General features: G+C 40.7%; 1 protein-coding gene across 1 annotated transcript in view; it reads left to right on the plus strand.

Moving 5' to 3' along the window:
* The window catches only part of ESR1 (estrogen receptor 1), an 829,643-nt gene that overhangs the window by 721,482 nt on the left and 94,313 nt on the right, over nt 1-13,848 (plus strand). The window contains exon 8 of the mRNA XM_029596558.1: nt 13,003-13,186. Coding sequence (XP_029452418.1) covers nt 13,003-13,186 — 184 coding nt within the window. The remainder of the gene's footprint in view (nt 1-13,002; nt 13,187-13,848) is intronic.

Here is a 13,848-nt window from a genome sequence, read left to right on the forward strand (position 1 = left end):
TAATACTGTCTTCTGAAAGCAATAAATTGATTAAAAAAAAAATGAAAACGAGCAAAGTATGACATGAAAAAAAAATCCCATTGCATACCCCCTAGTGTGTATATGTACATACAAGGGCAACCCACAAATTGTCAAAGAAGACGTATGCACAGGCTTTAGCTGCATGCAAGCTAGTATAACATTACCATCTTTTTATATAATGTGTTTTTTGTTCTTGGCAGTAGCATGTAGAGATATTTTTATATTTGGCATTTCATAAATAAACTAAAATTTACATCCTCTGATTCTCCAAGATATGCAGATTTATCTCATTTATATTCATTGTGATTATCCTGAAAACCTGACCAGCCATGGGGTCCTCAGGATAGGTTTGGGAAGCCCTGTAAAGGGTTTGTAAGCCCAGTATCACCAGAAGTAGGCAACCTCCAGTCCCTATGAACACCAATCCACTTGGGTGCTCAGGATAACCTAATGAATATGCATAAGATAGAGTGGAAGAGTAACCTAGAGGTTAGAGAAGTAGGCTGCAAACCACTCTGAAAGGCTGAAAAGTGGAACCTAATTCAAATTAAATAAAAAAAAATTAGGTCTTGCATATTATTAAAGTAGTAGGTATGCAGATCTGTTTCATGCATATTCCTTAGGGATGTGCTGAGCAGCTTGGTGTCCTTGAGGACTGGAGGTTGCCTATCTTTGTGTATCATTTTGGTAGCCCTTGCCTGAACTGCTTCTGTTCTTTCAATGTCCTTACAGATATATTTTCCGACAGTAATTTATGTCAGTTCTCCATTTTTCTAACTACCTGTACTTGGTTATTCAGAGCTCCTGCTTTCAATGAAATATGTTCAATTTTCTGTAACAATCTATTTAGAACCATACAAATATTATCCGTATCTAATGAAATGCCTTTAGTAGGCAATTGTGTTGAAGACACCATTGTAACAGATTGCTTTTTCTCTGCTACATTTACATTTAAATATTTTTCATGAGCTTTTGAATTCAGACCATGAGAAGACTCTGAGAATAATGGGATCTAGACAGGTCTCCCAGTGGTGCTGAGGATTTTCATTGCTAAGGTTTAATGAGGTAATAATCCATAAGCCTCATACTGGAATGTTTTTATCACTTTGAAGACTTAGTATTCCATTCATGTTTCCTTTTTATGATATGTACAAAAGATTCGTACAGTGCGGGTGCTGTGATGGGTAGAGTGTAAAGCAAAGGCCTTTTCAGTTGCTGCTCCCGTACTGTCAGTTTCTTTACCTTAATAGCTTCAATATGGAAGTCTATTACCTTTCATTTCTAAATAGAGTTGAAGATATGGCTGTTCCCAAATTTATGATCAGGGTGCCATGGAGTGGGCAGCTTGATCATTTCATGCTCTCTTTTGAGTGTGGCTTAATTGATGTTAATGGGACCTGGGGTTTTACGTTTTGGTGATTTTTTTTTAGTCCTTCATTTTCTTTGGTGGTTGATGTATTTGGTTAATTTGATTATTGAGCAAGGTGTTAGTTCTGTATTTATTGTCATAGTTTTATATACTTTGTTTTTAACTTGTGCACCACTTTGGACAGCCCTTTTGTTGAGACAGGAAAGCAGTATAATAATATTTAAAAAATATAAATGTAAATAATTCATAATTCACAAACATTTTGTAAACTTCTGATAAATTAACCTAAACCAAATAAAAACACAAATTTAAAAGAAGAAGAAACAAATAATAAAAAACACCCTTTGAAATCGGTCTCTAACTGCACAGAAATGCCTGACAATTAAGTTCAACTGTCTCAGTATCTAACGATACTAATTCTCATTATATTAATAAGATACAGTCTGGAATAGTCCTACAGACTCAAACAACTTCCACCTCCATCATCATATTACATTGTAGTGTTTAATCAATTCCAATCCAATCTTAATCCACTATTGGAAATACCCAAACAGGATTTCCTAATACATCTGTCAATCTGGCTCATGTTTTCTTTTCCTTGTATTCAGAAAATGGAAACAAAAGCAGTTCCAAAATAAATCCTGACCTCACTGTGGCCTTCTGTGAATGTACTCTCAAACCTCTATCACACTTCAACTACCAACAAATTCTAGCTCTGCAAGACTGAAGACCACAGAAGATCGTAGAATCTACATGAAAACAATGTTGTCTTTTTATTTGTACAGTTAACCAAACTCTCCATTTCTTATCGTTCAGTCAGATGAATCCAGAAAAAGTGGATTATGCACCTCTACCAGCAGATGGAGAAGGAGCAAACTGACGTCACAGTATATATAACCCTGCAGCGACATCAACCTGCCAGTATTCTCCCTCTCCAGCAGATGGTGGACGTGTATCTCCCTACTGGAGATTGCTTCATTTTGAGAAAGGAGAATTAAGGAAAATAAATATACCCCACTCTCCTGTGGTGATACCAAATGGTCCCTCCCACAGTTGAGAATTCCTGAGATGATTTCCGTGGTCCCTCAGATGAGTACCTTGGTCTGGTAGCTAGCTTTCAGCTGGCATGGACTTTGCTGCTTAAGCAGCTGAAAGGCAGCAGGTGCAGGAAGCTGAGCACAGTGGTGATGGCCTCTCCCCCTACAACCAGAGACAATCTCTGTACTCAGCCAGGTAAGGCTGAGCTACAGTAAGTTTAAAAATATATATATAATTTACAGAGACTTAGAAGAAGGCTTTTGTTGCATAGGGCTTCCTTCTTTCTCCCAGTCTCTGTGCTTGTCACGCCATTCTGATGTTCATCCTGCTCCATGGGAGGTCGAGAGACATGGACAGCCTGGTAGGTTGAGCAGCCTCTTTAGGCTAGGCCCCTCTCTGAGGCTTTTTCACTACACACTGGGTGGTACACTGGCACTTCAGGCTGCCCTCTACAGGATAGTCAGGTCGGCATGTGCATCTAGCTGTGCGTCCAGGTTGCACACCCAGTTTTTGGATGCACAATCGGGCCTTATAGTCTGTGCGTCCATGTTCAGTGGCACCGTAGTGCCCACATGCTTGCCTGTGCACACAAGTTGTACTGTGCACTTAAGTTTATTGGGGCACTTATCTTGGGATGCCTAAGTCTTGGATGCCTAGTTAGGTGCCTAGGTGTGGGTCGCCTAAGTGTTGGACCCCTAATGTTTGGTCACCTAAGTTGGGCATATAAAAAAAAAAAAAATATATATATATATATATATATATATATAACAGCTAGACGCATACCTCCGGCCACCGCTCAGTACACTGTCAGCCATAATAGCGCCTATACGTAAGAATCCTAAGCATCTTTCTCTTTGTACTGCCTGTCATATTAGGGTATCTCAGACAGGAGTGCCGGCTAACTTGTGCCAACACTGTTTGGAAGCTCAGGGAGAATTATCTTCCTCTGATTTCACTAAACCTGGTTCTTCCCAGCCGGATGTAGGACTGGGTAAAGATGACTCAGGTGGGACACCTGAATTTGGAACTTCCCTAACTGGTTCCTCAGCAGGGGATGGTAGCTCAGTGAGTTTGTCTCAGGTGCCTCCTGGTTTGGATACTTTAACTTTTTCAGAGGTAGAATTTTTACAGGGGTTGTAATCTTTTCTTAAGGCGCAATCTTCAACCCTGTCCAATGCTCTCAGAGCAGAGGCACAGGTACAAACCTTGCCTGGACCTTCTTTTAAGAGCTGGAGTACTTGTATAGTGGCAGTTGGACTTCCAGATAGAGGTCCCAATGACACAGATGTTGGTGCCAATCCTAACTCTCTTGAGGATGGTGAAATTACTCCAGGATTAGAACCATTTAGAACTATGCTATGGTTCTTTCCCAGACCTTGAAAATGCTCAGGGTTCCTGGGGCAGATTCCGTGTCTGAGCCAAAGAGAAATCCCATTTTAGTTTCCTTGTGTAAAGCCTCTTGTGTTTTCCCCCTGATGAAGGCCATTCAAGAATTGATTGAGCACCCTACAGACTAATTTGAAAGGGCATCAGGTTTTGGAAGACCTGTACCCTCTGGATCCAGTAATAAGAGAGCACGTGCATTTTCCGAAGATAGATGCTCTTGTATGGGCAGTCTCCAAGCAGTCCCCTTTTCCCGTGGAAGGAGGATCCCAGCCTTGAAGATGCTCATAATAAAAAGATTGACTCTATCCTTAAGTAAGCATTTGAAGCAGTGGCAATGACCTTACAGATCACTTCTTATTGTTCCTTGGTGGCTCACTCTTGTTTGCTTCTCTCCCAGGAGGTTGATGACTCTGGGATAAGCTCCAGGGCAGTTATGGAACCATGCGGACTCTGATTTGGTCCACACTTCAGCCAGAGGGTGGCTTCTATAGTAGCTACCAGGCATCAGTTATGGTTGAGAAATTGGTCGGCCGATGCAACTTCCAAGGCTAACCTCACCAAATTGCCCTTTAATGGCTCACTTTTATTTGGGAACGAGTTGGAAAAACTAGCCAGTAAGTGGGGCAAATCTTCAGTTCCTCATTTGCTGGAGGATAAGAAGCAGATGCAGCACACTCCTTTAACATGAGAGGTCAGGCTAGATGATCCAGGTGTCTTCGACCCTATAGAGGAGTGACCTTTCAGAGGACTCGACCTTTTGGAAGGTCTCAGTCCTTTTGTCCCAGACAACCCAGAAGTGGCACAGCCTCGGGTAGTGGAACCTTCCAAACCTCCAAATGAAGGTTTGCTGACCCATCCCCAGGAACAGGAGATAGGGGATTGCCTCTCTCTCTTTTATCAGAGGTGGACTGAAATCACAATGATTAGTGGGTTCTGGAAGTGAATCAAGAAGGATATGTGATGGAGTTTCACAGTGTTGAATCCATAACAAGTGGGTTATGCACCTCTACCAGCAGATGGAGATGGAGCAAACTGATGTCACAGTATATATAACCCTGCAGTGACATCAACCTGCCAGTATGTTCTTCCAAAGCAACTGTGGACAGACTAGAAAAAATTTGATTAAAAAACAGATAATCATTTCAATACTCAGCCAACAGGCAACACTGAACTTAGACAAGAATGTAATAACACTAGTCTGGACTGGAATAACACTTACCAGTAACTGAATAACACTCACCAGTAACCCCTGTAACACGAAGGAACACAGGAGGATCATTATGCAATTATTCAGCAGCCAAGGGGAGGGAAGCTGGATTCATCTGAATGTCATAAAGAAAAGGAAATTATCAGATAAGTAGTAATTTCTCATATCTTGGCGTCCAGTCAGATGAATCCAGAACATGTGGGATGTACCCAACCATGCTGGCATTCATTTGGTGGTCTTTTGACCTTTTTTTATGCATGGAATGCATTTTATCAGAGTTTCCAAAATGGCATTTTTAAACAATGCCCATGCCTCATGCAAATCTTTCAGTTTTATAACTGCTCCTTTCAGTTTTTTCATTATTAATTTCCTCATTCTGTCTTAGTCTTCCTTTTTAAATTATTTTTGCTACTACAGTATTTTTATTTAATATTCTTCCTCCAGTGATTATTTCAAATTTGATAACATTATGACCGCTGTTGCTTAATAGTCCCATCACAGTAACTCCTTGCACTAGGTCATGTGTTCTACTGAGAATTAGATCTAAAGTTGCTGCACCTCTTGTTGGTTCTAGGACCAGCTGTTCCATGAAGCAATCATTCGTAGCATTTAAAAACTTACCCTCTCCAGCATGTACTGGATGAGACATTGACCCAATTAATATTGGGGTAATTAAAATCTTCCAGCATTTCATAGTCTGTTTCTTCAGCTTAGCCAGGTGGACAGTAGTATACATCCACTAGTATATGCCTACCCATCACACCTATAATTTCTAGCCATATGTATTCCACAGTGCATTTTGATTTCTGCAGGAGTTTTATCATGCTTCATGCTATGCCATCCTTTTCACACAGTTCTACCCTCCACCTGTTCGCTCTGTTCTGTCACTTTGACAAAATGTATACCCTGGTATCACAGTGTCCCAGTGTTTATCTACCATGTCTCTGAAATACCTATAATGCCTCTATCCTGGTATGATGCCATATATTCTAACTCTCCAATCTTATTATTCAAGCTTCTGGCATTCACATGCAGATGTTTTAAAAATATGTTGTTGTTTGTACCGTTATTCTATTTTTTCTCCACAGCCTGCTTATTAGATGATACGGGCAGTGTAGATTCTTTCACCACTCTACCTCTTTCTCTCTACTGGAATATTCTAATTTCCCTGTTTTGTGTGTATCCTTGGAAGATACATCACTCTAAATCATGTCCTTCTGAGCAATTGTCTGCTTTCCCCCATGATCTAATTTAAAAGCTGACCTACTCCTTTTTAAATATTAGCACCAGCAGCTGGGTTCCACCCCAATTAAGGCGGAGCCCATCCTGTCCAAATAGGCTCCTCTCCCCCAGATTATTCCCCAGTTCCTAACAAATCTAAAGCCCTTTTCCCTGCGCCATCATCTCATCCACATATCGGAGCTCAGCCTGCCTCTGGAGCCGTGGACATGGAATGGGGAACTCTGGTCACTCAGGAGCGGCCACAGGTTAGGAAACAACCAGGGGTATAAAAAGGAGTCCAAACTTCAGCTGATTGCACACAAACATGCAGTTTATTTACAGGCAAAAGAGAAATACAGCAAAAGGCCACTTACCTCAGCAGTCTTTTGGGTTAACAGAACAGTCAGCTATACATAAGCTGGACTCCTGGCTTCTCCCTGGGGCCTCTGTAGGCTTCCTCCCTGGGCCCAGAATCCCTTGCTGGCTTGGATTATAAGAAGGACTGGGCCAGATAGCTGTGACCAGTCCAGGGGTTCTGAGGGAGTTTCTTATATACTCCCTTACATACCCTCCCCCTCAGCTCAGCCTTACCAGGCTGAGGGCCTACCTGCACTAGGGACACCTCTCTAGACAGGAATCTGCATTGGTGTTTTCACTCCTAGCCCTGTGTTGAATTTTATAATTGAATGGGTTGCAGGGCCTGGAACCACCTCATCACCCATGCATTGGACTCCTTGTTTCTGTTTATCCATATAAGTGGTTCAAAATCCATCACACTCGTGAACTACCGTCCCAGCAGGTAAGAACATAAGAACATAAGAAAATGCCATACTGGGTCAGACCAAGGGTCCATCAAGCCCAGCATCCTGTTTCCAACAGTGGCCAATCCAGGCCAGAAGAACCTGGCAAGTACCCAAAAACTAAGTCTATTCCATGTAACCATTGCTAATGGCAGTGGCTATTCTCTAAGTGAACTTAATAGCAGGTAATGGACTTCTCCTCCAAGAACTTATCCAATCCTTTTTTAAACACAGCTATACTAACTGCACGAACCACATTCTCTGGCAACAAATTCCAGAGTTTAATTGTGCCTCTAAGGCCCACATAACTGCCTCCTTCTCAATTGTTGAGTATACCTCTTCCACAGCATCAGCTTCAGGCTAATGTATGCCACGTGGTATTCTTGGCCATCTTTCTCTTGGACTAAGACTGCTCCCTAGCCTGCCTCTGAGACATCAGTTTGCAGTGTGAAGGGTTCTGGAATCTGATAGGGTCTGGAGTGGATGTGAATGTGGTCTCTTTTTCCATCCAGCAGAACCTCTGTTTTTGAGGATTTAACTTGGTTTGTTAAGGTATAATGGGCTTGAGATCATTTAAAGCAATTGTTGAGGTTTGTGATTGCTAAAGAACATGCTGTACTGGGTCAGATCACGGGTCCATCAAGTCCAGTATCCTGTTCTAATTCAGGTCACTAGTACTTGGTAAGATCCCAAACAGTAAATAGATCCCATGCTGCTCTCACAGTCTGCTTGGATAATAACAATTAATTGACTTCTCCTCCAGGAACTTGTCCAAACCTTTTTTTAAACTCAGTTTGCTAACTGCCTTAACCACATCCTCCAGTAATGAATTTCAGAGCTTACTTGTGCGTTGAATGAAAAATAATTTTCCCTGATTTGTTTTGAATGTGCTGTTTACTAACTTCATGGAGTGCCCCTTAGTCTTTGTTCTTTTTGAAAGATTAAATAAATGATTTACATTTACTCATATCTATTCCACTCATGAGTTTATAAACCTCTATCATATCCCTTCCTCAGCCGTCAGTTCTCCAAGCTGTACAGACCCAATGTCTTTAGCCTGTCCTTGTAGGGAAGCCAGTCCATCCCTTTTATCATTTTGATCGCCCTTCTGTGTACTTTTCCAATTCAAATCTTTATTGTTTTTGAGATGTGACAGCTAGAACTGCACACAGTACTCTAGATGCGGCCTCTCCATGGAACAATACAGAGGCATTATGACATTTGCTGTTTTATTCTCCATCTTTTCTTAATAATTCCTAACATTGTTTGCTTTTTTGACTGTCACCACCAAACTAATTTCAAAGTATTGTCCACTGTGATGCCCAGGTCTTTTCCTGGGTGGTAACTTCTTATATGGAACTAAATATTGTATAACTACAGTATGGGTTACTTTTCCCCATGTGCATCACTTTGCACTTGCCCACATTAGATTTCATCTGCAATTTAAATGCCAGTATTCCAGCCTTGAAGAATCCTTCTGCAATTTTTCACAATATGCTTGTGATTTAACAACTCAGGAATATTTTTGTATCATCTAAAAATTTTGATCACTTCACTCCATTGTTCCCCTTTCCAGATCATTTACAGATATATTAAAAGGCACTCGTACTAGTACAGATCCCAGAGGCACTCCACTATTTACCCTTCTCCAGTGAGAAAGCTGACCATTAGTCCTACCCTCTGCTTCTTATTTTTTAACCAGTTTGCAATCCAGAATAGGGCATTGCCTCCAATCCTGTGTCTTTTTAATTTTCTCAGGAGTCTCTCATGGGCACTTTGTCATACACATTCTGAAAATCCAAATACATCAAAGCCACCAGATCACTATTATATACATAACCCCTTCAAACAATATAGCAGATTTGTGAGGTAAGATTTCCCTTGTGTAAAACCGTGCTGGCTATGTCCCATTAAACCATGTCTTTCTATATCCTCTGTGATTTTGTTCTTCAGTATAATTTCCACAATTTTATCTGGAACTGAAGTCAGAACTCACCAATTTATAGTTTCCTGGAGCCCTTTTTAAAGATGCAGCTTATATTCACCACCCTCCAGTCTTCAGGCATGATGGATGATCCAAAGATATATTAAAAATTAATAGTAATGGATCCAAGATTTCATTTTTAGTTCTTTCAGAATTCTGGGGTGTATACCATCTGGTCTGGTAGATTTGCTAACTCTTTATTTTGTCAATCCAACTTACTACATCTTCCAGCTTCAGAGGAATTTGTATACATTCTTTTGAATCATCATCATTGAAAAGTTTTCATCACAGGTATCTTTCCAACATTGTCTTCAGTAAATTCCAAAGCAAAGAATGAATTCATTCTTTCCATGATGGCCTTATCTTCCCTAAGTGCCCCTTTAACTCTTCAATCATCTATCAGTCCAGCTGACTCCCTCACAGGCTTTCTACTTCAGATATATTTTACAAGTTTTATTATAAGTTGTTGCCTTTAAGGGCAGCTTCTGTGCCCTCTAGGGTCAGATCCAAGGAGGCACAATAGCTGAATGTCATCAGCATAGGCATGGTAAGGAATGTGTAGGTCTCTGATTAGTTTGACAACTGGGGCCAAGTAAATGATGAATAGAGTTAGGTATAGAATGAAACCTTATGGCAACACCACATAGAAGGGGGTGAGGGTGAGAGCATGCCTGTCCAGGGAATATGCTTTGGGTGCTATTGAAGAGGAAAGATTTAAACCACACAAGTGCTGAGCCTAAGAGACTAAGGTCCATTAGATGGATGATGAGGCGCTCATGGTCAGTGGCATCAAGTGCTGCTGAGAGTCCAGCAGTACCAGAAGAGTCTGTTGACCATGGTCTAGGCATAATTGCATAGTTGGCTATTTTGCCTGTTAGTCAATCATTTAGTCATTCCCATTGCATGGAAGCGAGTCTAACATAGTGGTTCTGGTTTTTCATATCTGTATCTTTTAGTCACCGATCCTCGGGCTGGGTCAGTGTGCAACAGAATCAGAAACCACTTAGGCCTAGTTAGGCAACATTGTGAAAAGAGGGTCATTAGCTGCAACTGACAGTAGTAAACAAAGGAGACACCAACTAAATCTAACAACAAAGAGATGTGGCAGTCCTAATGTATTCATATTGATTTTCAGTCAAAAAGAGTCATGTCTCACCATAGCATTTGTGTAGGACAGCCAAACTGCGTGCATAGCTTGGCATAGCTAGCGCCTACTTGTTACCCTTGGCTATGCCTTAGAGCCTTCGCATGTTGGCAAGATAATCGCTAGGTATGTTAGAACTCTAGCAGGGGCCTATGACATGGAACCAAACGCTCTATAAGTAAATACATCACAAGTTGCTCAGCTGCTTAAAGGCACAGTCCTGAAACTACAAGTTGACAGCTACAATCATCAATCACAGATTCAACATGTTACAGCCAGATTCCCTAGCTGACATCCATGTGCATCTGAAGATATCACATATACATAGGATTCATAGTCTTACATGGGCATGCAAACATACAGGTTTCAGCACTGCCTCATCAGTTTCTGAGGCAGTGCCCACATCTGAGTGCTCACAGAGCAGGCCTTCACTTAGAGCTTTTTGGAATCACATGTCCAATATCGTGGCAATCTCAAATTCTCATGAGGTCATTGCAAACTAGCATATTACATAGGGGTTGCACACAACCATACAGAGCTGGGCCTTGCTATACCTACTGTGTGTAAGCAAACAGGCAATTCTCATATACTGATGGTGATGTTCTTGGCCCTTGGTCTTTCATGATGGTTATATTAGCTGCAAAGTGGAGGTTATTGAAAGATGGCTGGTCTGACTATCAGAAGGTTGAACTGGGAATATGATGGCGTCATGCCTTCACATAGTAATGTAATAGGTGATAGTACTTTTGGTGACATCATTATTTATAATGTCGTAGAAGCAAGTGTTGAAATCATGCACTCCAATAAGGGATAGTAACAACACTGAGATCAGATTTTGCTAATAGATATCTACATATTCCCTGGACGTTGCTATTACTAGCAATGGTAACATGAAATAGACTTACCTTTTGGGTACTTGCCAGGTTCTTATGGCCTGGATTGGCCACCTGTTGGGAAACAAGATGCTGGGCATGATGGACCCTTGGTCTGACCCAGTATGGCATGTTCTTATGTTCTTACAGATTAACAACCAAAGGTAGTGCAGAAATGGTAGGGAGTAAGAGGAAGTCTGCCTGCTCTAAAGCAATAGCAGGCCTCATCACTTTCTGTTCTTAGGCAGTGGGGACTCTCTATCTTCCATACCTCCAGGACTTCTCATCCATTCCCGCAAACATATCCGGTCCACTCGTTCAATTGAGCTGCTCCTCCATCGGCGTCAGGATGTAACTACAGCAAGGGTTATTTTTCCCTATATGCAACACCTTGCCACTTGTCCACATTAAATTTCATCTGCCATTTGGATGCCCAATCTTCCAGTCTTGCAAGGTCCTCCTGCAATTTATCAACAATCTGCTTGTGATTTAACTACTCTGAATAATTTTGTATCATCCACAATTTGATAACCTCACTCGTCGTATTCCTTTCCAGATCATTTATAAATATATTGAAAAGTACTGGTCCAAGTACAGATCCCTGTGGCAGTCCACTGTTTACCCTTTTCCACTGAGAAAATTGACCATTTAATCCTATACTCTTTATTTCCTGTCTTTTTAACCAGTTTGTAATCCATGAAACTTCTCTCTATATGTGGATGATCTGCAATGCTAAATCCCACTGACAAATTCATTTGAAAAAACAGCATCAATGATCTCCACATATATGATTACAATAAAAGAAAAAACTGGCGCAACTGAAACTCCTGATGAACTCCCAAAAAACAGAAATAATTTGGTTGAGCCGAAACTCATCTAATTCCATATCTCCAGGAATAGATATCGGAAATTGCCAAATAATCCTGCAACTCAAATGAGAGATCTAGGAGTCCAAATTGACAAAAAGTTAACAATGAAAGCCCACATTAATAAACTGATTAATCAGACTTCTATAAGCTATACGGATCACGAGTCGACTAAAACCTTTACTAAGCCCAACAGAGGTCAGAAAAGTATTACAAAACTCTAATATTCCCAAACCTTGATTACCGTAATCCTTTACTTCTAGGTCTTCTGGCAAGTCACTTAAAACCACTACAACAACTGCAGAACGCCGCAGCCAAACTACTGACTAGAGCAAGGAAATGTGACCACATCACCCCTGCACTGATGGCATTACACTGGCTACCTATTCAATCAAGAATATATTACAAAGTTCTAACGATAATTTACAATAATATTAACCCTAACAATAATGGTCTGATGGGAATATCATTTAAACCACACAATCCCCCCACGAAATCTAAGATCACAAAACAAAGGCCTCCTAGAAATACCCATCTAACGCAAACTAGAGACAGAGTTATATCAAATGCTGGCCCAAATCTATGGAACTCCATGCCAGAGGAACCTTGAACAATGTCAGACAAAAAGAAATTTAAAAGTGACTTGGAAACTTGGCTATTCAAAAATGCCTACAGCTCGACGTAAACCACCAGTTCACCATGACCCAGTTAACCAAAACATGATCTAAGCAAGACCCTTCCCTCTCAACCCCATATACCCCAGTTCTGTTTCATTCTGTATGTCTGCCAACGTAATACATCCTATAACTGTGAATGTTGTCCGGTTTTCATTCTCGTAACACATAGAATAATTATGAATGTTTAACCTGTAAACCATTGTGATCTAGTGATTCTCACATGGAACGAAGGTATGTAAAACATTGAGATAATGGAAGCACTTTGGACCACAATGCTTTCAGCATTTTTCTGTGATCTGCATAGGGGTGGTGTGTTGAGATACAGCCCGGATCGTCTTCAGACACAAGAAATGCTCAGTATTATTTTGGCAGCAATTCCGTCTCATTCTGGTTTTAATTTTTTTTTTTTCCCCTCAGGTGTGTATACTTTTTTATCAAGCACCTTGGAGACCCTGGAAGAAACCGAGCATATTCATATTATTCTGGATAAAATCATAGATACATTGATTCATCTGATGGCCAAATCAGGTCTCTCTTTGCAGCAACAGCAGAAACGTCTTGCTCAGCTGCTCCTTATCCTCTCTCACATTAGGCACATGAGGTGAGCAAAAATCTTTTAACTGTTGTTTTGCTATTAGAAAAGTATTTATTTATGTATTTATTCATTCATTCATTCATTCATTTTTATATACCGTCATTCGGTTCAGCCATCATAACGGTAATGTCTGATTGTTTTCAGTGGTACCACTAGCACCTGCAAATATATAATAGATAGTCTTCATATTTTCCCTTCAACCTCCTGAGTCATGAGCCCGGCTAGACTTCTAAATCCATGATGTTCATCGTAAAGTAGTGGCAATGTATTAAACGAAAGTCATCACAGAATGTTATGACTGAGTGGCAATGATGCGACCCGGGTCATTGGCACCGTGAGTCACCGTTCCCTGTGATAAAATGTTTTCATGGTTTAGACAGATTCAGAGTCTAATTAACCAAGACCTTTCTCCCATTCTGTGACTATGAGGAAAAAGCGTAGAAAATCAGGCCCTTAGTACTTATAGTTATCTCTTTGTTTCTTATTAATGCAAAGTCCACGTGCAGTACCTGTTTATTTTGATTATTCTCATTTGCATTTTCATTCACAGCAATAAAGGCATGGAGCACCTGTATAGTATGAAATGCAAGAATGTAGTCCCTTTGTATGATTTACTGCTGGAGATGCTGGATGCCCACCGAATGCACACACCGAAAGAGACGCAAAAC

The sequence above is a fragment of the Rhinatrema bivittatum genome, chromosome 3 (assembly GCF_901001135.1).
Source record: "Rhinatrema bivittatum chromosome 3, aRhiBiv1.1, whole genome shotgun sequence".
Taxonomy (NCBI): Eukaryota; Metazoa; Chordata; class Amphibia; order Gymnophiona; family Rhinatrematidae; genus Rhinatrema; species Rhinatrema bivittatum.